The sequence below is a fragment of the Ciona robusta genome, chromosome 11 (genome assembly GCF_009617815.1).
Source record: "Ciona robusta chromosome 11, ASM961781v2".
Classification (NCBI taxonomy): Eukaryota; Metazoa; Chordata; class Ascidiacea; order Phlebobranchia; family Cionidae; genus Ciona; species Ciona robusta.
Window position 1 is genome coordinate 1,044,225 of NC_143245.1, and position 24,133 is coordinate 1,068,357.

At 35.7% G+C, this 24,133-nt stretch overlaps 7 protein-coding genes across 7 annotated transcripts in view; 3 read left to right on the forward strand and 4 right to left on the reverse strand.

Annotated features, from left to right (window-relative positions):
- Positions 1 to 347: 347 nt before the first annotated feature.
- Positions 348 to 7,361, reverse strand: LOC149727617 (uncharacterized). Its single transcript, XM_089887691.1, has 5 exons — positions 6,813 to 7,361; positions 1,982 to 6,680; positions 1,739 to 1,819; positions 1,437 to 1,484; positions 348 to 1,038 (listed from the first exon to the last, which is right to left on the reverse strand). The coding sequence occupies exons 2-5, from the start codon at positions 4,167 to 4,169 to the stop codon at positions 539 to 541; spliced, it is 2,817 nt and encodes a 938-aa protein (XP_089743817.1). The 5' UTR covers positions 4,170 to 6,680; positions 6,813 to 7,361; the 3' UTR covers positions 348 to 538.
- A 722-nt stretch (positions 7,362 to 8,083) lies between these two features.
- On the forward strand, positions 8,084 to 9,980 carry LOC149727618 (uncharacterized). Its single transcript, XM_089887733.1, has 4 exons — positions 8,084 to 8,255; positions 8,309 to 8,485; positions 8,676 to 8,844; positions 9,457 to 9,980. The coding sequence occupies exons 1-4, from the start codon at positions 8,156 to 8,158 to the stop codon at positions 9,509 to 9,511; spliced, it is 501 nt and encodes a 166-aa protein (XP_089743859.1). The 5' UTR covers positions 8,084 to 8,155; the 3' UTR covers positions 9,512 to 9,980.
- On the reverse strand, positions 9,661 to 11,018 carry LOC149727619 (uncharacterized). Its single transcript, XM_089887734.1, has 4 exons — positions 10,884 to 11,018; positions 10,571 to 10,693; positions 10,173 to 10,260; positions 9,661 to 9,885 (listed from the first exon to the last, which is right to left on the reverse strand). The coding sequence occupies exons 1-4, from the start codon at positions 10,998 to 11,000 to the stop codon at positions 9,794 to 9,796; spliced, it is 420 nt and encodes a 139-aa protein (XP_089743860.1). The 5' UTR covers positions 11,001 to 11,018; the 3' UTR covers positions 9,661 to 9,793.
- A 370-nt stretch (positions 11,019 to 11,388) lies between these two features.
- LOC149727620 (mitochondrial import receptor subunit TOM22 homolog) lies at positions 11,389 to 13,636 on the forward strand. The gene is made up of 4 exons (XM_089887736.1): positions 11,389 to 11,558; positions 12,511 to 12,632; positions 13,083 to 13,200; positions 13,445 to 13,636. The coding sequence occupies exons 1-4, from the start codon at positions 11,529 to 11,531 to the stop codon at positions 13,520 to 13,522; spliced, it is 348 nt and encodes a 115-aa protein (XP_089743862.1). The 5' UTR covers positions 11,389 to 11,528; the 3' UTR covers positions 13,523 to 13,636.
- Positions 13,198 to 14,854, reverse strand: LOC149727621 (protein chibby homolog 1-like). Its single transcript, XM_089887735.1, has 3 exons — positions 14,473 to 14,854; positions 14,030 to 14,145; positions 13,198 to 13,708 (listed from the first exon to the last, which is right to left on the reverse strand). Exons 1-3 carry the CDS (start codon positions 14,660 to 14,662, stop codon positions 13,634 to 13,636), a joined length of 381 nt encoding a protein of 126 aa, XP_089743861.1. The 5' UTR covers positions 14,663 to 14,854; the 3' UTR covers positions 13,198 to 13,633.
- Positions 14,855 to 15,131: 277 nt separating this feature from the next.
- On the forward strand, positions 15,132 to 18,041 carry LOC149727622 (uncharacterized). The gene is made up of 4 exons (XM_089887729.1): positions 15,132 to 16,002; positions 16,303 to 16,452; positions 16,831 to 17,029; positions 17,488 to 18,041. The coding sequence occupies exons 1-4, from the start codon at positions 15,775 to 15,777 to the stop codon at positions 17,601 to 17,603; spliced, it is 693 nt and encodes a 230-aa protein (XP_089743855.1). The 5' UTR covers positions 15,132 to 15,774; the 3' UTR covers positions 17,604 to 18,041.
- A 500-nt stretch (positions 18,042 to 18,541) lies between these two features.
- Positions 18,542 to 24,133, reverse strand: part of LOC149727623 (serine/threonine-protein kinase SMG1-like) — a 41,679-nt gene continuing 36,087 nt past the window's right edge. Inside the window, exons 62-69 of the mRNA XM_089887682.1 lie at positions 23,654 to 23,803; positions 23,170 to 23,315; positions 22,258 to 22,447; positions 21,743 to 21,964; positions 21,103 to 21,278; positions 20,432 to 20,718; positions 19,870 to 19,976; positions 18,542 to 19,432 (exon numbers count right to left, since the gene is read on the reverse strand). Of these exons, the coding sequence (XP_089743808.1) occupies positions 19,355 to 19,432; positions 19,870 to 19,976; positions 20,432 to 20,718; positions 21,103 to 21,278; positions 21,743 to 21,964; positions 22,258 to 22,447; positions 23,170 to 23,315; positions 23,654 to 23,803 (1,356 nt within the window). The 3' untranslated portion in view covers positions 18,542 to 19,354. The remainder of the gene's footprint in view (positions 19,433 to 19,869; positions 19,977 to 20,431; positions 20,719 to 21,102; positions 21,279 to 21,742; positions 21,965 to 22,257; positions 22,448 to 23,169; positions 23,316 to 23,653; positions 23,804 to 24,133) is intronic.

Sequence of the window (24,133 nt, forward strand, 5' to 3'; positions counted from 1 at the left end):
ATCATCACACACATTATATATATATGCTTTAGGACACGTAATTGTCGGTACAAGGCAATATATTTATATATATTGTGTCACCCGTGTTTAACCATAGTGGTTTATAACCTACTGAATTATCCCGCCACGCCACCATAAATACCCACGATTTATTCATTTGTTTATCTTAGAAACTTAGTAATATTATTACACGCCTAAATTTAGCTTATTGTCCAATTCAATGTCGTATTGTGACGTCATAATATTACATTGTTCAAAATTCCAGACTTGTTTTAAAACAATGACCATGTTTTGTGCTCACAATGGTAAAATTAAGGTGTTTGTGATGAAATAAACAACAGTTACGACATATTTTTCCCAACCTTTTAATTTTTAAAACAAAACATTTTTATGCTAAAATAAATCTACAACAAAATGTCTAAACAGCTTGCATACTAAAATACACCATAGGCCTATTAATTAAATACATATAAACACAATTAAAAAGCAAAACTAGTACAAACATTACTTATGTTTTAGAAAATGATAGGAAATAGTTTTAACGGGGTGGAGGTTTACGTATTGGGCCAGGGGTCTGAGGGTTTATGTTATTTCTATAAAGGTATGGGTTTGGTATCTGTGGTGGTGGTTCCCCAGATGGAAAATACATTTGGCGTGGGGGGTGTAATAAATGTTGTTGGGGTAGGGGGTGTAAAGGTTGCTGGGGTGGGGGGTGTAAAGATTGCTGGGGTGGGGGGTGTAAAGGTTGCTGGGGTGGGGGGTGTAAAGGTTGCTGGGGTGGGGGGCGAAAAGGTTGTTGGGGTAGGGGATGTAAAGGTTGCTGGGGTGGGGGGGCAGACGGAAATCTGTCTTTCAGTAATAGCAATGGATTAAGTGGTTGATAGACTTGCATGAAGGCGGAAAGGCTTTGTTCTGTTGGTGCATCTCCAGCTCCCCCATGTGGTAGTAATGCACGTTGTTGGTTTGGTATCATGTTGTTTCTATGTGCATCATCACATGGTGGTGTATGTTGTGTGGCAGAGTCATCCTTCATTGGTTCTGAATAAAACAATAGAAATGTTAAACTAATATATTATGTACATTAGATTCTTGCTTGTCACTCCTTTAATCTCCTAAAAATTTCTGCCTTTTTGTTTACTGGTAATAGTATAATGTATGCAGTACTTTGTGTAAAATTGGTATATTCTCTGCAACCCCTGAAGTTTATTATACGACCCCCAGTTTGGGAAGCCCCAATATAGTATACCCTAAACATTTTAAACAAAATTATTAACGTTTGCCCACCTAAATTAACATGAATACAATATCGAAGATCAAATTAAATAACAAACAAAGAGAAGAGAATTATCAACAAAACAATCAATGTTAAAAACATGCTACATGTAAAAAAAGTGTCCAGTAAAAAACTATCAGTTATAAATATCTGTATAAGTTACCATCGTTCTTCTGCTTTGGGCAAACAGCTTCTATAGCCTTTTCCTCTTCTGTGGAATAAGCATACATGATTTAATATTAAATAAAGGATTTTTGTAATCTATGGCTGACAATCGGAATAAACCATTAGTGACCACTTGGTTGGAGCAATTGTCGTTAAATGTCTTGCCTAAAAACCAATGCACGGCCAAAACACCGGAAGCAACATCGAGCCTCACCCAGAAACTCTGGGCTAGAGATAGGATTGCTAACCACTGTAGCACACCACAGTATCAAGTTTGGTTGTTGGATTATAAATACTAACCATGGGCAGTGGGTGAGGGGGTGGGTGTCTTGGTTGGGGTTGGGGTGGAAGACTTCCTTTTCCTTGTTCGGCTTCGTTTTGCTGTTGGATAATTATTTGTGGTTAGTTTATTACGATATGTATGTGTCTGGTTTATAAAAAAAACCTGTTATACTCAGCAGTGAGCATGAAGTGTATGAATACACCACATGTGTCTGGTTTATAGGAAGACACCCATGTTATTACTCATCAACACATTCTCACCTTTGCTAGTTTTTTTCCCTTCTTCTTGTTTTTTGGGTTTTTCCACCTTTTCTTCTGCTTTAGGTTTCTTTGAAACTTTACTACTAAACTCTTCGTACAAAACATCAGGGCGAGATAAAACTAAACGTTTAAATTCGTTTACATTTCTGGCGCCACAGCCCTTTTCTTTGAGAAATCGTAGATATAAGATGTTTATGTTGACGTTTTCTTTATCATCAAGAAGATCTGAAATCAAATCCAATCTTTGATTGCTTGGAGATTTTTTACGTGGGGTAGAGCTTCGGCTTGAAGTGCTGGAAGAACTTTCTGTGTTTGGTGGAGAACTTTTCTTTTTTTTGTTCCTTGGACTAGGTTTAGAATTATCTTGTTTTGTTAGAATGTTTTGCTTTGTTCGAACACGTTGTGTGTTTTCTTTACATAGTGGATTCTGTGTATTTGCAACCAACTGCAAAATATTGGACTGTTGGTTTGAGAGTGGTGGTTTATCATTAGATGTCAACATCTTATTAACAAGCTTCTTCTTAGTGGCTCCATTGCCAATAACCATGTCAACACTTGCATTAGTGGTTCCTACATGCTTTTGTTCAACTACACTGGCCCTCTCCCCTGTTGCTTGCATAGGCTTAGTAGGTGGGGTTGATACTTTAACACTTTGTATACTTGTTGTTGAACCCCCGCTCTTAGATCTGTTTCGCTGTTTTGTTTTTGAAGAAGGGACTTTCCCTGGGATCTCAATGCTTGCAGGTTTGGATGGTTCTTTCTGGGTTGTCTTTAGGGGAACACCCTTTTGGTGAATACCATTTGGGGAAGTTTGCCTATTTACTTTGTTCATACTCTGTGGGAGAGAACTGGTTTGAGATGTAGGCTGACTATTTTGCATGGGAACTTGTGGGTTTGTGTTGCGTTGGCTGGGTTTTAAACTTGATACATTTTGTTGTTGGTTGTTTGATAAAGTAACTTTGCCATTGACCTTGTTGGTTGCTTTAGATTTACTGCCGGGTTGGCCAGCACGTTTACCATTCTGTATCACATGGTTTTGTTGCTTCTTTTGTGAACTAGAGGCGTTTACCCTTAATTCTTTTACTGGTGGAGCCCTTTTACGTTTTTTTACAATTTCAAATCCTTCATCATCATTGTCTGGTTGTTCTGCATTATATGTTGGTAATGTAGGTTTGACGTTAACTTTCCCCGGGCCACGATAACCGTCATCCAAGCCAGCATATCTCCCGATATATCGCGATTCAGTGTTGTTATCCACCGGGGATTCCCCACTATCGGAAGTCTTCAATTGTTGACACAACAATGACCATTCTTTCTTCTCTAGAATTTTCGCGCTGTTCTCCTCACACTGTATTATGCCGGCACAATGTTCTTGAATAAAAGTTTTGACGCTCTGCTTATTTTTCGAAGCCATTGCGCTCCATAATTGCGCGGACGAATTGTCCAACTCGCGTTTAATTTGTGTGAACGTGAGAGAACCGCCTCGTAACAAGTGAAATATATATTGCCTCGCCAACTCTTTATTGATGTGGTTTATATCTCCCGTGAAAGTGGTACGAACCTTGCTCGGTTTAATGATCAAAGAATCTAGTTCAGTTTTGATCCAATCATTTCCCATCACAATTTTTTCTCTGTGAATCAGATGTTGAAGTTCAAAAAACATTCCATGCTTTTGAAGGAACTTGAGCAGTTTATCTTTGTCGCTGAGTGGCGCTAAACATATCTCTTCGGTTATGTGAAGATCTTCCGCCAGAGCATCGAGTGATGCTTCCATAGCCGCCATATCTAATGTTTTATGCAGAGCTTTAATTTTCTGTAACTCTGTGTGTGTGGGCGCCTGCCAATCGCGCGTCATAATAATAACGTCATCCCACATAATCATTGAATCTTTGTGACGCAATACGAAGCTAATAATACCGGGGAGATCCCCCCTCGCGAAAATATAATCCGCGGCTCGTGGTAGTTTTGACTTTATTCTTTCAACCACAGAATCTATTTTAAGAACTTCCCCGCATTTTGATCTCTTCGTTATATGCTTCATCACGTCATTTTCATGTTTTCTAATTGTAAAGTAATCGGATTCGACAACCACTCCACTGACGTCATTTATTTGTTCCAGATCACGTGCTAGACCAATTTGCGGTCCGTTTCTTTGTAAATAGTTCGATATTTTGCTACAAGCAGCCATTACGACGTTTAGTGTGCAATTTTCGAGATTCTGGTAAAAGTAAACTTTGAATCACCACAGACAACGTATATCACGTAACAATCAGCCACGTATTACATCACAATATCCCACTGAAGGGAAAACAATAGCTTTTTTAATCGTTTATGACGTGATAAACGCTCGTTTGAATGTTTACTGATGCGTCACGAAACAAGTTCCTTGAACGCATAACCAACACAATATTCAATGTGAACGCTTTATTTGGGGGAAATTTGGTTATGGACCATTACCTAACCTACCAACCCTAACCACATTCTATACTAGCATACGTAAAAGGCTATCCTTGTATAGCGGGACAGCGTTTCACTACTGTTGTTCTGCTTTATGTATAGTAAGATGGGGAAAGGTGGGACACCTTCGGCGCATAATATCCGAATATCCTGATGGTGGTTTAAACAGTTAACAACGGTCTATGGTAGTCTTGAGCATATAGTTTTATAATTATTTGACAGTTCCTTGTTTACTACCACATTGGACGAGAAAATAGAGTTAAAATGTGTCCCAACTTTCCCCACCCTACTATACCTCTCGAGTCCTGTTCGTTTACCAGTTACTCCGAATGACTTGACTGGCTATCAATGGTTCCGCGTGGATCCCAATAACCCGTTATATTGTATAGATACAAAGCTCAAGCCTAAATATTTCGCTTTATTTCAATGGCTTTGAAACATAGCATTAAGTTAGTATCCAACATTGGTACACACAACCATTCATATTCTTTCATCCATGACCGACCCTTCAAAATAAAGCTGGCCTATATTGGCCTGACATTGTGTACTGTCTGCACTGCTACCTTATGACAACTAACCCCTCGGCCCGCGTTTAAATGCCCGCTGTGTGTGTAAGTAAACTGTGTCTTGTGATGTAACCAGGTGGTTCCCCATGCTGAAAACTCGGGTATTGGTTCATTGTGTGTCGATTCATTTCTCATTACGTTGTTATTTGTACGGTGTGAACACAGAGCAATAGTTATTTTAATACCATTAAACAATTGATTAATTTGCATATCTATTGACTCAAAGAGTTTGGAAGATAGAACAAAATGGAACAAATATCTTTACAATGTGCAACCATGTGTATTCTTAATTTACTTCAGGACACCATTTTTTACTTTTAAACTCAGCAATATGTCCATTCACTCAAATAAAATCCAACTTTAATATAAAATCTGAAAATTCATGAATATTGTTGAACATAATAGGCAAGCTTAGTTTCTTTTGGAGGCCAAAATATCTGAGGTACGAAATGTTTATACTTTTCACACCGGCAGTGCAAAGCAGATCTTTAAGATAGTGATGAAATAAATCTAAGAAATGTCTTCATTTAGATTGGTTTCTGAACTTGATGTTTTGGTAAGAGTAACTGAAGGTTCCCTTTTATGTGATTCACTTTCTTTCTTGGCTGTGTTTGAGGAACTAGCATTTTGTAGTAATAAGTGAACACTTGGTTCCATGGGGAAGCACTTTGGTTGGTCCCTGTTTGTTTGATGGTTGGGTGGTGGGATCAAATATGAGGGTGATAGTGGCATCTGCTGCGGTACAATGTAGTTTGGTGGGAAAACATTGTAGTTTGTTGGGGGAACATTATAAATTGGTGGGTTTATAACGTGGTTAGGCGGGAGTATACTGTATTTGTGTGGGTGTAAAGTATAGTAAGGTGGGGCTGCAATCCGGTTGGGTTGGGGTACAATTTGGTTGGGTTGGGGTAAAATCTGGTTGGGTTGGGGTACAATTTGGTTGGGTTGGGGTAAAATCTGGTTGGGTTGGGGCACAATCTGGCTGGGTTGGGGTACAATCTGGTTGGGTTGGGGTACAATCCGGTTGGGTTGGGGTACAATCCGGTTGGGTTGGGGTACAATCTGGTTGGGTTGGGGTACAATCTGGTTGGGTTGGGGTACAATCCGGTTGGGTTGGGGTACAATCTGTTTGGGTTGGGGTACAATCTGTTTGGATTGGGGTACAATCTGTTTGGGTTGGGGTACAATTTGGTTGGGTTGGGGTACAATCTGGTTGGGTTGGGGTACAATTTGGTTGGGTTGGGGTACAATTTGGTTGGGTTGGGGTACAATCTGGTTGGGTTGGGGTACAATCTGGTTGGGTTGGGGTACAATTTGGTTGGGTTGGGGTACAATCTGGTTGGGTTGGGGTACAATTTGGTTGGGTTGGGGTACAATCTGGTTGGGTTGGGGTACAGTATGGTAAGACTGAGCTACATTATACGTTGGTAGAGATACAATGTGGTTTGATAGGGGTACAAGGTAGTAAGGTGGTTGATTCACAAAAGCATCTTGCCATTGTAATCCACGAAGCAATAGCGGGGAAACTAAATGAAAAGATGGTTCACTGTTAGTTTGTGATGCTGCAACCGGCCGTATTAGAGAGACTTTGGGGTAGTTTGGTTGTTGATGCGCATCAGCGTGCAATGTAACACCTACACCAGTGTAGTGTGCATTCACCTCCTTTGCAGAAGCATCTGCAAACGTCAAACTATTTTATTAAAAAAACAATTACGTAACAAAGGTTACAACAAGTGTGTCAATATGTACCTATGACGTTATAAATATAAAGAATAAATAAATACCGTTTTTTACGTCACAACATTTACCTGTTCGATCTGCATTATTGTTTGTTTTAATTGTTGCCCAACAATCATTAATAATGACGTCACTATCTCCAATATTTGACAATGCAATCAGGAATTGTTTTTCATTCTTGAATTCGGTTTCTTTGTGACGTGATTGTTTGCTCATAAACCGTAAATAAAGGACATTAACATGAAGTCTGTCGTCATAATTAAATAATTCCAGAACTGTAGATTCAAAATTTATCATTCTTTCACTTATCTGCTCACTAGTATTCTGGTATAAACAATCATATTTGAACACGTTAGTGGTCATATAGATCCTTTTTCGTCGAACAGTTGTTCTTGGCTTTGTTGTTGTTGCTGATAGGGTGATTATTTTCCGCACTTATCCTAATTCTTAATTCTAGCATTTTTCTTTAATCTCTTGATTGAAATCAAATCGTAATATATATTTATAATTTTTAGACTGAATTTTCAGATTTAAAACCGCACGATGAGCGATTAATTCACGATTACTTTCCTCATGCACTTTACATAGCGGAAACACTGTCTGGAGTTTGGCGGGGAACGACGGCACGTACACGTATTATATAAGATAAGAAATCCACACAACGATTCACGACTGAATCAAACTATTAGCATTTAAGTGGGGACGGATTAAATGCACTACTCTTATACCGTATTATCATTAATCGTAATTAAAGCATTATTTTTAATTCAACATCATATGATTAATATTAACTTCTAACATTACCTAATTACTGCGAGATTACGGTTTGTCAAAATTCATGAAAACAAACGTTTTTAAGCGCAACAACGTTAACTAGTGTAAATTTACAATAAACACCGATAAACATATTCTTTACCAATCACTCAATCCTCATACGTCATAAGTTTCATTAGTTATAATACATGTATAAATACATTCTGCCTACTGCTCCACAGTCACCAATGGCGACTAGAACCCGTTTTGTTGGTTACTTCAGATTTGTTTTTGATCGAACCCAGTCGACCGTTGTAGTAAAAGGATTAACTAATATAGCAGGGTGAGGGTAGATGAGACACCTTTTCATTTTGTTTTCTCTTTTCATTTGGTAGTAAACAAAGAACATTTAATGAATTATAAAACCGTATCTTCACGACTTCCACAGACCATTGTTAATTGTTTAAAACACGATCAGACTATTTGGATAATATGTGTTAAAGGTGTCCCATCTTCCCCGACTCTACTATCTTATGCTAATTAGTTTAAAACGTGTTCATTCATTAGATCTGTGATCTCTTGTTTCATATATCTATGTTTGTTATTGCTCAGAATTCCCGCGCAGCAGTGTGGCGTCACAATACGGAAATATAGATAGTTCATGGTTCAGTATTGTCGCGCGCCTGCAGGAGCGATGCTGATTGGTTGGTACGTCGCTCTCATTGTTTACGTCATAATTAGACCAACCGCGTCACACATAAGTTAATTGTGCTTCGTTTGTTTTTGACCGGATGACTAGAATCTTTATTTTCAGGTTGTCCTGGTAACCAGATATATTCCGACTGCGCAGGATGTGACGTAGCCTGCAATGCACAACGTCATAATGTTATTTGTACGTCAGAATGTCGTCAGAAATGTACTTGTCAATTCCCGTCTTTGTACATGAACGGTGACCAATGTATAACTGACCAACAATGTGCTATATTATTGGGTAAGATTTGTGTTCAATCTAATGCATGATATGCAGTCACGTTAAAAATTGACTCTAAGCATGATCCTGAGATATAACTCGACAGTGCGCATGAGGTGTATGAATATATCATGTGTGTCTGGTGTATAAGAAGACACCCATGGTATAACAAGACAGTGAGCATGAGGTTAACAAATACAAACCATGTTAGGTGAAACATCCTACAAATGCTATCTCACAAGTGTATGCGATGTTAACAATGTTTGTTGCGGAGATTTGTCAAGTTCTACCTGCTGTCCTACAAACAACATATGTTGTAGGAATGGGACAACACATACATGTAGTAATGTACCTTGTGCAGGAGTAAGGGCAACCTCAAGGTAACTGCATGATGACAGCTTTGGTCTGCTGTAAAAGGTTAGGGTGGTTGCCTTTAATACAGATGCCACCATTATAGGTATATTTTGTTCTTGGGCAAGATACCTAAAAGCCAAAACCCATTGGGAACTAATGGGTTGTCCAAATTCAACAAATGGTTAATAAGTTATAACTTGCAATCTAGCATAATTTGCATAACACAATCACGCATGGTGTCTTTTATAAAAGATAGATATGGTTATGTTGAGGTCATGAAATCTGAGGTTGCCCATCTTTTAACATCAAGCTTGGCCTGCAACCTGAAAATAATTAGGAAGAAAGTCAAGCTAGCTAGTCTTATCTTTTTTGCTTTAGTATCTTTTTTGCTTTACTTTCTTGATGTGCAACATTAGAGAAATCACATGTAGACCCGACACTCTGCCCAATTTACAGACAAACATAGAGCTTTAGAAAATGTGACGCTCGGTCACAAGCGGTTTGGCTTAGACTTAGTTACAGTGTTAATAAGCTTGGTCTCCATTGTTTGCAAATGGGATGATACAGTAATACGTAATGATGCATTTTAGAAATGTTAAATACCAATTCTAAAACAATAATTTGATGAAATATTTTAGGTTGTTGTTTCCCATATTGCTGTCGATATCATTGATATGTTACCTCTTGACATGAAGATATATTCAACTGCACAAGTATTCTATATTCAGAGATTAAAACTTTTTATAAAGTATAATATTTGTTATTGTTAATTTAACTTAATTTATTCTGTAATATTTTATACTTTGTACATCCTTCAGTTTATAAAACATATTCCACACACACAAGGTTTTTAAATATTTGTTTATTAGCATGAAAGTTTGAACAAAACGTCCCAATATGAAGTTTTATCTCCTACATCGTAGCAGTTGCGTTTTCACATCTCGAAGTTTACAGTTTATTGTTAAGTTAAAATAATTATTCACAGATGTCGTATTTATCAGCAAGATAGTCAATTATTTCTTGCGGAGTTAATAACTTTTCTGCATCTGCATCTCCAATGTGGTAACCTGTATTACACAAGATTAATTTAAGTTTACTGATATATTTAGTTCTTTTACATTTACTCTTTCTTTCATATAAAAATAAAATTACAAAAAGCTTATATAGATATATTAGAAAAACAAAAATTTATTTAAAAAATATATACACTAAAAAAACATTGCATGAGTGTTTTTGTAATATCTATATTAGTGTTTAAGGATTTATTTTGTACAACGGTGTTACTTATGGGATCTGAATAAGGAATAGCCAAACAACATTTGAATAAGATGTAGCAAATATTAATCCAACATACCAAACTCGTTCTCAACTGCCATAATAATTTCAACGTGGTCTAAACTGTCCAAACCAAGATCTTTCATGAAATGGCATCCTTCAGTTACCTGTTGGGTGGTAAAAAAAGTTTTATTACCTAATTAAGTAATTAACATTTATGGATGAAATAAGGTTTGTGAATTAGTTTCCATAATGGAATTGTCACATTTATGTCGGTGGCAATTTGTGATTTGTCATAGAACTGGAACTGTGGGCCATTTTAATACTAATGAAAACGTCATATCTCCACGTTTATCTCCCGATATTGCTATTTTGATTGGCCACTTATTTGTGGAATTAATTTCCTAGCATCTTACATTAGTGGCCCGATTTGTTACTTGTTTCATCAAAAAAAAAAACGAATTTTAAAACTTTCACCTTTGCTGGGTCAATTTTGTCGTAAAGTTTCAACAAGCCCATGACCCTTTCGTTAATCTCGTTGATTCCGGTTGGGTCGGAGCTCATCCAACGTTGTTGTTGAAACGGTGAGGAGTTTTGTTTCTGGTGAAATATAGTTATTGCTCAAAATTTTAAACGTTAATAATACTCATACGGTGGTGGGTTTTGATGAGGAATATTCCGTAACGTTAGAGATTAGTTTAAAGTTTTGAGGGTAGCGGTCAAAGAATAGAATTCTTTAACATAACATAGTATAGTTTATATTTTTGCAAACATTGCATACAAAATATACCTGGCATATTACAGTATTTGTTGGAACTATCAATCTGTTATGAAGTTGAACTTTTTGTAATGTTGCCAATGGTTTTGCTCTCCTAAGAACTGCGAGAGATTTCAATAAACTTGACATTTTGAGAATTTTTTTATTTTGAAATCAATCTGAAATCTCCCCACGCAACCTTCACATCAAAGTGTATTTAAGTCACCGGTGTTTGTTGCCTAAATGTGTGGTCCCAAATGATTTCATTTATACTGAATAAAAAGTATTCAAAATTAATTTTGCTTAAATCACGTTTTTATTAAAATTTTTATTTAAATAAATTCTAATATTAATACTAAATACGTATATAAGCTGCATAACTATAATTTGAATAGACTTTGGAATACCTGTTAGTGTTTTCGACAACAACTTTATTCTTTATCTAAAAAATGCCTGAATGCAAAATTTAATATTTTTTAACAGTTATAAATATATTTAACAATGTAAACAATTTTAATACCTAGTATTAGGTTTTAAACAAAACAATAAAAAATTGTCGAGAACACCAAAAATAGCATGCTTGTTGCTGTGTTTATTTTTACTGAAGAACTCCTACGTTAAACTGAATCGGGTTTGTTTTTATTTTAGACCTGCAGTTATTATAAAGTAAAAGAAGCCATGGCTCAAATACAAGAAAATTATGACGAGGTGAGTTGGAATATAACTTTGTATGGTTGTCATTCTAATTGTCTGCTCTAAATGTTGCTAAAGATTAGAAATAAGTTAACAACCTATAAATTAACCTTGGTGGCAACTTGGTTATAAGTATATAGTTGATAAGCGTATAATTACCTCAAAGTCTTATGTTTTACGTGTGGGCCTTGAAGGCTAACTTACCAGTTTGCATCTAGAGGCGATATTTTGTTTTGTAGCGTTTTCGGATTTAAATGTAAATGAAAAGAGAATGTGGTAAGAGTAACTTACTTTATGGCCGCGTGGCCGAAAAACGACAGTCGTTATAACAACAGTGTGCCAGCTTATGAGCTATCATGTATGTTACTTTGTGGGTTATAATTTTTATGAAATTTTTTTTCATTTTTTTATGTATTGCTGATAATTGGGTCCCTTTAATTAGTGCATGTCCGGTATGTCCCCTATGTCCACAATATTCACTACATAGTGGACATAGTGAATATTGTGGACATAGCATACACATAGTGGACATAGCGGACATGCACTAATTAAAGGGACTGCTGATAATTTGGACAACCCGTTAGTGACTATTGAACTGGAGCAATTGCCGTTAAGTGTCGTGCCCAAGGACACATACGCCCACAATGGTAGCAGCGACAAGACTTGAACCCATTACCTCTGGGTTACTGGCAGGCGTGCTAACCACTATGTCGCGGTGCAGGGTTTGGTGACAATTAAAGCAGCCCAACTTTCTGTAATAATTTTTAATGAAAATGAAATCATTTATTAAAAAAATTAAGAAACAAATGACTTTACTAATTTATTAAGCCAAGTTAGTGGAACAACTTTTAAGCCTTCAAGGTAAATACAAATCACTTAAGCAGAAAAAATTGTCAGTTTTACAAACTACTAGAAGGTCAGTAAATTTAAATGTTTGCTTTGTAATATGAATCACTTCTCTTCATAGATTGATGACGAGACAATAAGTGAAAGAATATGGGGCCTCACTGAAATGTTCCCAGATTCTGTTCGATCTGTCGCATCTTCAACATCAAGTTTATCAAAAGTTGCCGCTTCCAAAACATACAGGTAAGGCGGAAGGGTATCACTATAGCTTTTTGAACGTTTTCAAGCTAATTTTCGTATTAAATGCCCAGTTTTTTCAAAAACAAATGGTTAGACCAAAGGAATATTTTAATACCAAAAATTTTACGAGTCACCAGTTATTATGATACCGGGAGCGAATGAATGGAAAAGATTTGTCTTTTTGAACAAAGTTGAAAACCTAATTTAATCCAGATTTAATCCTTTATTGTAATAATTGCTATGCATGGGACAAATTGTAGAGACCATAACCAAAAGTTAGTGTGTGCTAGTGCTACTACGGTATATGCGTCCTTGGACAAGACACTTTACAGCAATTTTGTCTGCCAGACAACAAAACATTTCCTACAGGTTATAAAACTGTCATTGCCCTGCAACGAGAGGATAAATAAGTTACGTACTTCTATCGGTGATGAGATAATTTTTACTCCACAGTTTTATAAGATCAGCGTTATGGGTTGGAACGACGGGATTCATGGTTCTTATTGTTCCCGTGCTGTTCGAACAAGAACGATTTAATCTTGAGCAGCAACAACAACAACATCAGAGACAGGTTGGAAGTTTTATCTTTACTACAAATCTTTATAAAATAAAAACAATAACATATAATATATGAAGCATATATAAAAAATATTACTATTTTAAAAAGATTTTAAATTGTTTTTAACTTATATTTTAATAATGTTACATTGAGTAAAAACAATGTTACATTGAGTAAAAACAATGTTACATTGAGTAAACACAAACTAATAATGACATTGAGTGAAGAAGAAAATTCATATTTTTGTTTCTTCTAGATATTACTTGGGCCAAACGCAGCAGTTTCGAACATGCACGGAGGTATAGGACTTGCCCCACCACCCCCAGCTAAATAAATCCAACAAACATTCATATAATTGGGAATAATGAACTAATAGCGCACGCCATGTTCTACATTGGCGTTGTATAAAATATGTAGCACAGTGTTTTGCAATAAAATCGAACAATTATTTCTTCCTTCTTTTTACGGCGTCATCTCTCTCCTTTTCAAGAATATGCGACTCAGCTGTTGCTTCGGACAACTAAACATGGCAACATTATGTTAGGCATGGATACTGGCAATGACGTACATGGCAATTTTTACATGCCTGCGTATGTGTACAACATATGCGCATTTTTTTAATTTCTGACGTCAGTGGTCTGTCGTATTAGTTAGGGATGAGGTTAGGGTGTATTACAAATTATACATATAAGATTATTCTCATATAAACATGCAAAACATTTTTATATAACCCTATGTAAAGTTTTAATCTTGGAGCGTGGCAGATGAAACATTGACATAAGGAGCTAATTTATATAAAAACAATAATGATGCTTTGAATTCAACCATACACATAACACACCATGTCAAGCAGAATATCAATCTTTAGTCGAAGCATGTTGTTCTCTTCGGTGATTCGGGTATTTTCTTTCTTCAATTTAATCATCTCTCGATGGGGAACTCCCCCTGCTCCACCCTCTGTGATGTCATAAACAAGAATATTATCATAGTTGTTTTATCGGTGCAAGTGAAGGGTTGTTCCGTAATGTCACAAAGAAACGAGAGACCAATAAAAATGTAACACTTAGTAATGATGATATAGTGTGTCGATTCTTTACTAGCTCTATTTCATTTGAAAGATAGCCTAACTTTTTTTAGTATAAATAGGGCCTATCAGAATAATTAAAATAACGAAGGATTTAAAGTATATAGATGATAGATCTAGAATAGCGTATTTAAAGTATATAATATATATATCAGTTGAAAGTTGAAGCCAGACTGTAATTACTTGCATGCATGTCTTACCAGATTGCCATACCCCATCTTCAAACTTAAGTTCATTCCCGTTTAATTTAAGCGAAGCTGAGCCGTAGTCGAGACCGAATTCCTGTGTCCGTTGTGAAACATCGAGAGAAGCAAGATTGGACAACGATGCAGATTTACGTGGAGTCGCTTTCTTTGGGCTGAAGCCTTTTGGGCTAAACAAACTTAACATATTGGCTTTATTACTTATAATACTTTTATAAACGAATTCTGAATTAACCGAAAAACAAACATGGAGCTATACAGAGAAGACGGAAAAAATTTTCCGCTAGGAGGCGATGACAAATTCGTTTCTCTATTTTATGGGGAGCAGTTAGTTTCACGGTTTATACACATAAGATATAAACCCCTAACCCCTAACCCCTAACCCCTAACCCCTAACCCCTAACCCCTAACCCCTAACCCCCAACTCCTAACCCCAAACTCGTCAAACAAAAAAACTTGAAAAAAAAAAGATAAAAAAAGTATTCCACTGTGCGGGACTCGAACCCGGTAAAAATGAAACAAAGAGAGTTTACGACCGCACGCAAACCGCTACACCACAGACTTGACAACAGTAAACATAACGAAAGAGCGTATATAACCGACCTAATGTGGGAAATAAGTTCTTACTAGTGTTTTATGTATTTGGAAAGGTATTTTTATTATTTAAATAATTTGTTTTACACTTATTAACACTTTGTAGTGCTGTTTTGTTCGTTTTTTCGTATTTTTTAATTTAAATAATTACCGCCTCTAGCGGAAAAATTTTTCCGTCTTCTTTGTATAGTCCCATGTGAAAAACAATTGGATTTTTCGAACTAAAAAAACCATCGACTGCAGTTAAAAATGGTGTTTAACATAGAGATCGTTTGAATTATATTTTACGAAAAACTGTTATCTCTTATTCTCGTGTTACTAAAAATATTTTAACATTTAAATAGAGCTACCTGCGAATTCCTTAATTGTACGACATATATTCCCGTAAGCCCTTGTCAATGCTGTCTATAGTAATAGTTTGAGAGTTATTGCCAACCTATACTGTGTGAGTTAGTGACCAAATTCTATACTTGAAATCAACTTTGGGGTAACAATAAAAGTTAAAAGTATCAAACATCTGCTATTGGATAAAACAGTCAGAACCAGAGTTCGTATATACAGATCCTCTATATATGTTTATATACGGACCCCGGTTCGAACTGATCAAAATAAAATGTCTATGGTTGCTAGAGACGCAAATCTCACGTAGGGACTTCCCCTACTTGTAAGTTTAGGATTTTTGTCAAAGTTTTTCTAATTTTTAAAATGGATTTCGTCTCCGAAAAACCCAAACCTGTACGACTAGGGCGAGATTCAATAACTCTTCGCACACAAGAGTCGAATTATATCCCAGTAATAAGCGACATTCCGTATGTAACTAGAACTCAAGCAAAAGCGTGGCTAGCTTACAAGGGAGCGCGGCCAATCCACCGAACTACTCTACAATTAGATAGAACACGTCATAAACTCGATTATGTGACGTTGTATAAACATGTAAGTATCAAAACTTGTAAATTATGTTGTGCTTTGTTGTGCACTACAATTTCCGCTTGCACGAATGGTGTTTTAAATAGTCAATGGCAGATTTAATAGCAAATTTCGATATTCTTTAAGATGTTGAAGATAATATATATAATATATTAAACTTTTACTATATGTACGAGTACATTCGGGGGAAAATATTTTAGGTAAACATTAATAGATTTTAATTAAAGCTGTTTTGTATTTTGGGCAGCATCAACATCATTATCATCATATATATCATCCAAGAATAATATATGATTTCTATTCCAGTATCACCGTGGCAATTCAAAACTCAGTGGAGTGAGACGCCCCCCAACTTGCCCCTCATTGTTTACATCACAATGGGAGATTGGGGAAAACAATGAGCGTTGTTTCAACACAAACCACAATGTTATGTTTCCACCAAAAACAGGAGAATCCGTAAATTATTTAAATTTTCTTTATTTTTAAAACTGCGATTTTCCACCAGTGTACAATTCAAAATGTGTATGACAACATTTAATCTTGGCGTCTTATAATAACTGTCGTTTTTCTGTAAGTTTCTGTCACTTTAATTTTTTAAAGAATCATATTGTTATTCGTATTTAAAATGATATGTTTTTTTATAATTCCCAACAAAAAAACTTTTTTTTTGTTATAAAATCATGCATGTCATTCTTACATAGCACTTTGAGGGTAATGGGCCACCCTGGCCTAAGTTGCGTGTCACGCTGCAGGGTCTCACTCACATAGAATACGTAACAATTAAGTATTACGACATCACAACCACAGTATTATGACATCACAACCACTCAATAGATATCATTGATGCGCGACGTACAAGTTCGTAATCGCGTGAGCAACACCCATGGATTGAGAATGGTGGACGTCACCCACCATGACGAGGGGGCCTCATATTTTACCTCGTATCGCAACTCCCACGATGCATTGGGGCAATTTCGGGGTAGGGGAGTTCCCCATGTTAGGAAGAAACCTCCAGTTTTCAACATAATTTCAGGTGAAATATTAATTTTTTAAATCCCTTATTATGTCATATGAAGTGCATGAAGCATAAATAAACAAATATGACTTCTGTTTTTGCCACCACAGCTTCTCTCTTATGGACCTCCCAGTTTTAACATATTTCAGATGAAGTAATAAAGTTAAGATTAACAACAAAAACTAATGAAGAAATTTACATTCTTAGTAACATAGATGTGTGTCATATGATATCATCCTATGAAATATAATGAAGCCACCATGTATATAGTGCAGATCAGGGCCACTAGTTTGACTTGTATTACAAAGTGAAAATACATAAAGATGGTAAATGCTCTTTTACGTCAATCAATAATATACCATAATTTCTCTGAGGGAGAACAACATTAAAAATCGTTGCCCGTTTAAATATCTATTTTTTTTAAATAGATTTTTTTTCTAATTTTAAAATAAAATTTATTTGCTCCTCACATTAAGGTGAAATATCAGCTCCAACATCGGGAAGAATCGATCATCGATTACGATCTGGTAACAGAGTTCTCTCAGAGCAAAGAAGAAGACCAAACATTTATCAGACTTTTCAACTAGGGTGAAAAAAAATTTAACAGTAATTTGAAAATTGCTTTTTCGACAATCTTGTAATTTTTCAAATTTTTATTTATAGTCTTTATAGTATCAAGGAATAATAGGAGTTTAAAAGAGAATTTATAATCACAGATCATGAGTGTAATTTCATATCAAAACTCACTTTTTCAATGTACTTTTGTTTTACAAGTGTTCATCTTTTTTTTAATAAATCTTCATTATATTTTGCCGATGTCAAGTGCTGGTAATACTTGTTATTTTCGATCAGTTTACCTTCATTCTTACCTTTCTGGTATTATCATTGTTAATATTTGTTAACCTGACTGATTAGTTTTATCTTGACTGTGAGCATTAAGACTGTGGTGTCATCATTGTGTTTTATATTTTCATTTCATTTTTTGTCGCTGCCTGACAATCATGTATGTAATAAATGATCCAAAAACACACATTTTTTGTATTTTTTATTTAGATTTTAGAGCAACTTATTAAAACTCACTACATAAACATCTAATATTATTTTATATTAATGGCAAGCGGGGAACAAATGTGACAGTTCCGCTCTATCTAACAGTAAAAATAGTATTTGCCTATGTGGTTAATTATATTAGATGTACAATTTGTGGTGCACAAATGTCTTGCAAGTGAATTGATATCCATTGAACTACATTTGTACAAGAAGAAAAATGTTTAAATGCCCAATTATTGACAATGGTAGTTAAGTTATAATGATCCATATATATTTTACATGAAAACTGTTATTCATTCCATAAATTAAAGTTTTAATCCCACAGAAAACCTAATAAATCTTTGACTCCAAATGTAAAGTGACACCAGCTTTAAATTTTAAATGTCATCCATTTAAAAGCTTTGTTAAACGCCCTAAGTAATATCAAGTGTCGTTACCGTCTTTGTCTTAACTTGAAACACAAACAGATTAAACAGAATATCCAATTCCACTACAGTTTATTACATGTTTCACACAATGATATTTACATTTCACATTTAACAATTGTCTTGGCTACTGTAACTTAAGTTTTGTGGTGTATACCCATATATACATAAGCTTGGTTATATACGAAATAATAACACGGATCGTCATTAATTGATTGTTTTAAACAAATAAAAACCCAACACATTATTACTATATGCTTAACATAAACCTTGAACATGCAAGCATGCAGTTTTCCTTTAATAAAATCAATATGTTTATATAAGACTTAACAACTAAGAGTAACATATTGATTGTTAAATGAAATAAAACCGCAACACAACAGCAACGAAACTCTATTTACATTTCCCCTCTCAACGTTATAGGGAACACCGTAGTTCAAACATTTTTAACATAGCGGAAAAACGTCAGAATTATAATTATGTTATTTCTATTTAAAGCTGCATTTAAGATATCTATGTTTCACCACATAACCTTAACACCAATTCGAAAAAAAACGCGGCAAAAATTCTAACTGGGCAATTTAAAAACATGACTTTGAAACAATTTAAATAATTTAGAGAAACTTCAAATGGTGGGATCTAATTTTGTTTCAATGCCGGCCAATTTAACAACAACGCATAACTTTCTTGAAAATTTTCTGCGATTTCTGGACAAGAGCTGAAAAAGATCTCTCACTTTTCTCAAAGCGCTCCTACTCATTCCTCTTCTTATTCTCTTTCTTTATAGACGGCCTCAAAAAGTGGCAACTCATAGAATTGCTGGTGAATGAATTAACAAAGCCTCAAGGGGCTTATACAAAGTGGGGCCTTACACCCATGCCGTCCACCCCTCGTACAGAAGCGCCAAGTTATCCAATGACGTCGCCTCATTTATCACATGATCAACCTAAGGATTATGATTGGTTAAAACATTAATTTCAAAACATTGGCCATGTCAATAGTATAACATAAACAAAAAAACATTATTTTATCATAGGTTTTCTGGTATTGCTGTAGGACCTCACCCATATAGGAGCACACACACACTACACACACATAGACAACAAAGTTCACATTTATACAAACTTTTGTACAAAATAGAAAACGGCTCCAGCCCGAACCTCTCTCTCTCTCTATATATATATCTGTGCACACTTTTCATTCAATTTCTAATGTTATTTAATTAAAATTCTAATGTTATTCAATTAAATAGTTTAGTACATTTATATATATATACTCGTGCTACAATCAATTCGCAGAGACAAAATAAAGTCAGTCATTCATATAAATACTATACACACACACAAATTTAAACACACACACACACACAAGCCTACACATCACCTGCTCAGCAACTTGCATTCGTTTATTCCCGTCAATATCTCTCCCATCCAACTTAGCCTTCACTCGACGCCAAACGCTCATTGCAAAAAAGTTTCGTTCCTGGATCGCTATGGAGTGCAATGTTAGTTGGGGGTGGATTCTTTATTATTATATTATATAGGGCGAGATTTGTATTAAGTTTTGGGAACTATAAGCTAATTTAAATAACACAGTTATTATACATAATGCAATTTATTTCTCAGTTCAAAATCTCTGGCAACTGCTGGAATGGCATTTCAATAAATTTTAAATAGTTACAAAGCTTCTGAAACATCGTCCTAGTGGATTTTGGCTGAAATCTAGCTGGACCTAATCATACATAAACAACTCTATTTTGCTGATTTACCAAAAAGGGTTAAAAAATTTCCCAAAAGAAAATGATCCTTTCTTCGAAAATGTGACAAAAAATTCATACAAACATTCAAAAGAAAACCCCAAAGCTGTAACTTTTAGGTTAGAAGAGGCAGGCAAACAATTTGTCTGATTTACATAGAAATAACAAACATCCATAGAAATAACAAACCTTTCCCGGTCCTCGGGTCTCGAGTTTTTTTCTTCGGACTCGTAGTTTTAGTGGAAGCCCCCGTATCCGTGCCAACCATGGGTGGGGTGCTGGGGGTTCCAACTGACTGAGACCCCGTTGCCCCACCTGTCGATAAAACGACAGCTTTCTTGGCCCCAGGACTTCCCCTCACACCCAGGGTGGGTAACCCCGTTCCGGTTCGTAAAGCAGTAGCAAAAGTGGGTTGGATACGCTCGGGTGGATTTTCCATGTATGGGTTCGCGAACGATACAAGATCTTCGTAAACACTGGAATAATAATGTTTTATGTTTAATGATGTTTAATGATGTTTCTATGATCATGATTACAGGTAAACTGTCGAATGATGTTTCTGTTAAGTCAGATCTTTTCAAACTATAAAAATGACAGCTAAAATCACTGTCACAATTAAGACACCCTTATATAATGAGGCAACATCTTCCCTTTAGCCTGCCGTGACATCATACATGTACCATACACAACACAATATTAGCATCTCAATATATGGAGTAAAGAACGGAAACACATTGGTCACATGAACGACGTACATAAGCAACCTGGGTGTTGGGGTGATGAGACAAATGTGGCGTAAATCCTGGGACTTTGACAATGACCTCACTTATAAAAAATACAAGACAGATATTTATTCTCACCTTGCCACCATGCCAGCTATCTCAGTGATGCGTAGAATTAAAGGATCAGGGTCGATGGTTGACGCATCGCATCCATGAAGTACGTCCATCAGCGCGTCGCTTAACGAGGATGTTAACTCCTTGTATCGCGTCATGTATCGACGGACTCCTCCGCTGTCTTCTTCATTGTCTTCCTCCTATAGATATCATATTAATGCTGGGATAAATATCATATTAATGCTGCGATAGATATCATATTAATGCTGCGATAGATATCATATTAATGCTGCGATAGATATCATATTAATGCTGCGATGGATATCATATTAATGCTGGGATAGATATCATATTAATGCTGCGATAGATATCATATTAATGCTGCGATGGATACCATTTGAATTTCGAGCGCGCTTAAAAGTTACTACGTATCTAATTTATTTTGTATTTCAATTTGGACACGCCATTATTGACAGTTGGGTTAGTTAAGTTATGATGCAAGCACTTTACCACCGAGCCAGACCAGAAAGCATATTAAAGCTATCAAGTGATAGCTATTTTCAATAACCCTCCTTTGCCTAAGAACACTTACACCTATTATGCTATTATGATGGCAGCCTCGAACACCAAAGTTTTACCCAAACACAACAAACCCCACACTCACCTTCGCCATTGTCTTGAGCAGTGTCTTAACATCGGAAAGCAATCGACCGTGACTCGATAACAATTGTTTAACGGAGGTCACAAGGTCACGAAGACTCGATTTAACGAGAAGCATCTTTCCCTCCACTTGGCTGCGCTGTTGTCGACATTTGGTCACGCTCTGTTGGATCTTATCGGAAACTTTTTGCAGCCAATCCTTGGGTGACGAGTTGTGTTTCGGGGGCTGGGGGTTGATTTTGGTGATCAGTTAAAATAATAATAGATATGAACAAACCAGTTTAAGTTTGAATATTCATTTCCATGATATTAGTGGTTAATTTATATTTAATAACTTTTTACAGTTTATTTCTTTTTAATAATAAATACCCAACCTAACATAATGGCTATGTCAAATACATTTTACCACAGCTCATTAAATATCACTCCTATTTTAACTTAATCAGTGTTTAAAGCCAAGCAGTATAACCAGATAACATAACAATGCCATGTGTTACATAACAATCCATGGCAACCCACCAAAACATCAGTTGCTGTTTGTTCCATGGCATCTAGTTGTACAGGGGACTTCCCCACAGCACGACACACCCCCTCACACGCCTCCAACAGTTTCAAAAACTCCACGTCATGATCCTTGTTGTTTTCGCTGAGTAACAATCGACTTTGTTCGAAACTGACGGCATTTTCACAAACATCCAATATCTTCATACTGTGGCATAGAAATCTTATTAACATATTTCGAAAGCAGAAATAAAAATATGAATTTTTAGGAAAAAATGAACACATTTTACCATTATACAGTGACATTTTGTTGCCTAAATTGATATGACAGTGATAGAGAAGAAAATTTACGTTATATAATCCCCACAACTTAAATATTTCAAGTTTTTAACATTGTGTTTTGTTAGATTGTAAATTTCAGTCTTTTTGTTATTTTTAGATAAAAGTATCTTCACCATCATAGTTTAACAGATAATCACTTAATAACATCACAAACTTTAAATTTCTATGTTTCCCACTGTCAGTTCTCTCTATTCTATTCTGTATGGGTGAAGTCTGTGAGGACCTGGGATTTAGGCCAGACTTGGCCCATTACCCCAACACCCCCAAAAAATTGTTCCTTTAATATAACAAATTTTCATTATCATAAAACATATAACTGTGACATACCAACAACACAAATATCAAAATCTTATTATTTGCTTTATACAGGTTGCCTTTATCATGGGTCGCAGTTAAACAAACAGAATGTGAAAACACCACATAATAAACTTATTTAATACTGTCAGAAAATCCCTAAATGTATCCAATTTCACACTTTTTCTTGTATTTTTCATTAATTTCTTTGAATTTTTTTTATTATATAAACTTCTTTATCAGAAGAGTTAAATAGATAGCCATATAACAACATGCCATGTAAACAATACAAACCTCAAAATCTTTTCATTCTTGACAAGTTTCATCCGGTTGTCACCGTCGGCCTCCACCGAGCTCAACACGGTCTGTAAACTCGGGTTCGCACCCGCTGCCCACTTGAGGCGCTGTTGTATCGAAGTGTTTTGCGACGAAGCCTTATCCTGGAAACGGAAAGTTGGGGTTGAGTTTTAAGAGTTTGTATTTTTACAAAAAAACTAAGAAATACTGAAACATAGTTTTCTACTGTGAAAAATAACAACAAATTGAAGCAACATGTTTTTAGTTAAAATAATCTAAAATGGCCTTATATGTGATCTTTTATGACCACTAACACCAACACAGCAGTGGCTTTATGAATTTCGTTTAAATTGATTAAAGTTCATGTTATGTTACTGTAAATAGAAAGGTAAACAGTATTCATATATTCAGTTAATAAAATGTTTAAACAAAATATTGGAATAGTTCATTCGAAGACTCAACATAGAAACAACATTTCCACCTGAACTTGCTCCAACACTGCCACCAAGTGACGAAGCGCGGACATCCGTTTACTGAGGTCGTTGATGACATCACGTCGTCGTGGTAACGCCAAGGTACTTCCCCCTCCTGCTTCAAGAAGATCTTCGTATAACCACTGGAACCTGGTCACCTGCGTCAGTGATATCCAATTATGAGTCAGCAAAATTGAATTATGAGTCAGCAAAATTAAACTATGAGTCAGCAAAATTGAATTATGAGTCAGCGATATTAAATTATGAGTCAGTGATATTAAATTATGAGTCAGCAAAATTGAATTATTAGTCAGCAAAATTGAATTATGAGTCAGCAAAGTTGAATTATGAGTCAGCAAATTTAAATTATAAGTCAGCAAAATTAATTATGAGTCAGCAAAATTGAATTATGAGTCAGCAAAATTGAATTATGAGTCAGCAAAATTGAATTATGAGTCAGCAAAATTGAATTATGAGTTGGGAAAGTC

What these genes read in the sequence shown, in the direction of transcription:
- LOC149727617 (XM_089887691.1), bottom strand. Translation starts at nt 4,169, where the DNA reads ATGGCTGCTTGTAGCAAAATATCGAACTATTTACAAAGAAACGGACCG. An exon ending in AGGGAAAAAAACTAGCAAAG is followed by an intron (nt 1,820 to 1,981) that starts GTGAGAATGTGT and finishes ATTATCCAACAG; the next exon opens with CAAAACGAAGCCGAACAAGG. An exon ending in CCCAAAGCAGAAGAACGATG is followed by an intron (nt 1,039 to 1,436) that starts GTAACTTATACA and finishes TGTTTTATTCAG; the next exon opens with AACCAATGAAGGATGACTCT.
- LOC149727618 (XM_089887733.1), top strand. Translation starts at nt 8,156, where the DNA reads ATGGTTCAGTATTGTCGCGCGCCTGCAGGAGCGATGCTGATTGGTTGG. An exon ending in ACAATGTGCTATATTATTGG is followed by an intron (nt 8,486 to 8,675) that starts GTAAGATTTGTG and finishes AAACCATGTTAG; the next exon opens with GTGAAACATCCTACAAATGC. An exon ending in GGAGTAAGGGCAACCTCAAG is followed by an intron (nt 8,845 to 9,456) that starts GTAACTGCATGA and finishes GAAATATTTTAG; the next exon opens with GTTGTTGTTTCCCATATTGC.
- LOC149727619 (XM_089887734.1), bottom strand. Translation starts at nt 11,000, where the DNA reads ATGTCAAGTTTATTGAAATCTCTCGCAGTTCTTAGGAGAGCAAAACCA. An exon ending in CAAATACTGTAATATGCCAG is followed by an intron (nt 10,694 to 10,883) that starts GTATATTTTGTA and finishes ATATTTCACCAG; the next exon opens with AAACAAAACTCCTCACCGTT. An exon ending in GGCAGTTGAGAACGAGTTTG is followed by an intron (nt 9,886 to 10,172) that starts GTATGTTGGATT and finishes TGTGTAATACAG; the next exon opens with GTTACCACATTGGAGATGCA.
- LOC149727620 (XM_089887736.1), top strand. Translation starts at nt 11,529, where the DNA reads ATGGCTCAAATACAAGAAAATTATGACGAG. An exon ending in TACAAGAAAATTATGACGAG is followed by an intron (nt 11,559 to 12,510) that starts GTGAGTTGGAAT and finishes TTCTCTTCATAG; the next exon opens with ATTGATGACGAGACAATAAG. An exon ending in AACAACAACATCAGAGACAG is followed by an intron (nt 13,201 to 13,444) that starts GTTGGAAGTTTT and finishes TGTTTCTTCTAG; the next exon opens with ATATTACTTGGGCCAAACGC.
- LOC149727621 (XM_089887735.1), bottom strand. Translation starts at nt 14,662, where the DNA reads ATGTTAAGTTTGTTTAGCCCAAAAGGCTTCAGCCCAAAGAAAGCGACT. An exon ending in AGATGGGGTATGGCAATCTG is followed by an intron (nt 14,146 to 14,472) that starts GTAAGACATGCA and finishes ATGACATCACAG; the next exon opens with AGGGTGGAGCAGGGGGAGTT. An exon ending in TTGATATTCTGCTTGACATG is followed by an intron (nt 13,709 to 14,029) that starts GTGTGTTATGTG and finishes TGCCATGTTTAG; the next exon opens with TTGTCCGAAGCAACAGCTGA.
- LOC149727622 (XM_089887729.1), top strand. Translation starts at nt 15,775, where the DNA reads ATGGATTTCGTCTCCGAAAAACCCAAACCTGTACGACTAGGGCGAGAT. An exon ending in CACCAAAAACAGGAGAATCC is followed by an intron (nt 16,453 to 16,830) that starts GTAAATTATTTA and finishes ACCACTCAATAG; the next exon opens with ATATCATTGATGCGCGACGT. An exon ending in AGTTTTCAACATAATTTCAG is followed by an intron (nt 17,030 to 17,487) that starts GTGAAATATTAA and finishes CCTCACATTAAG; the next exon opens with GTGAAATATCAGCTCCAACA.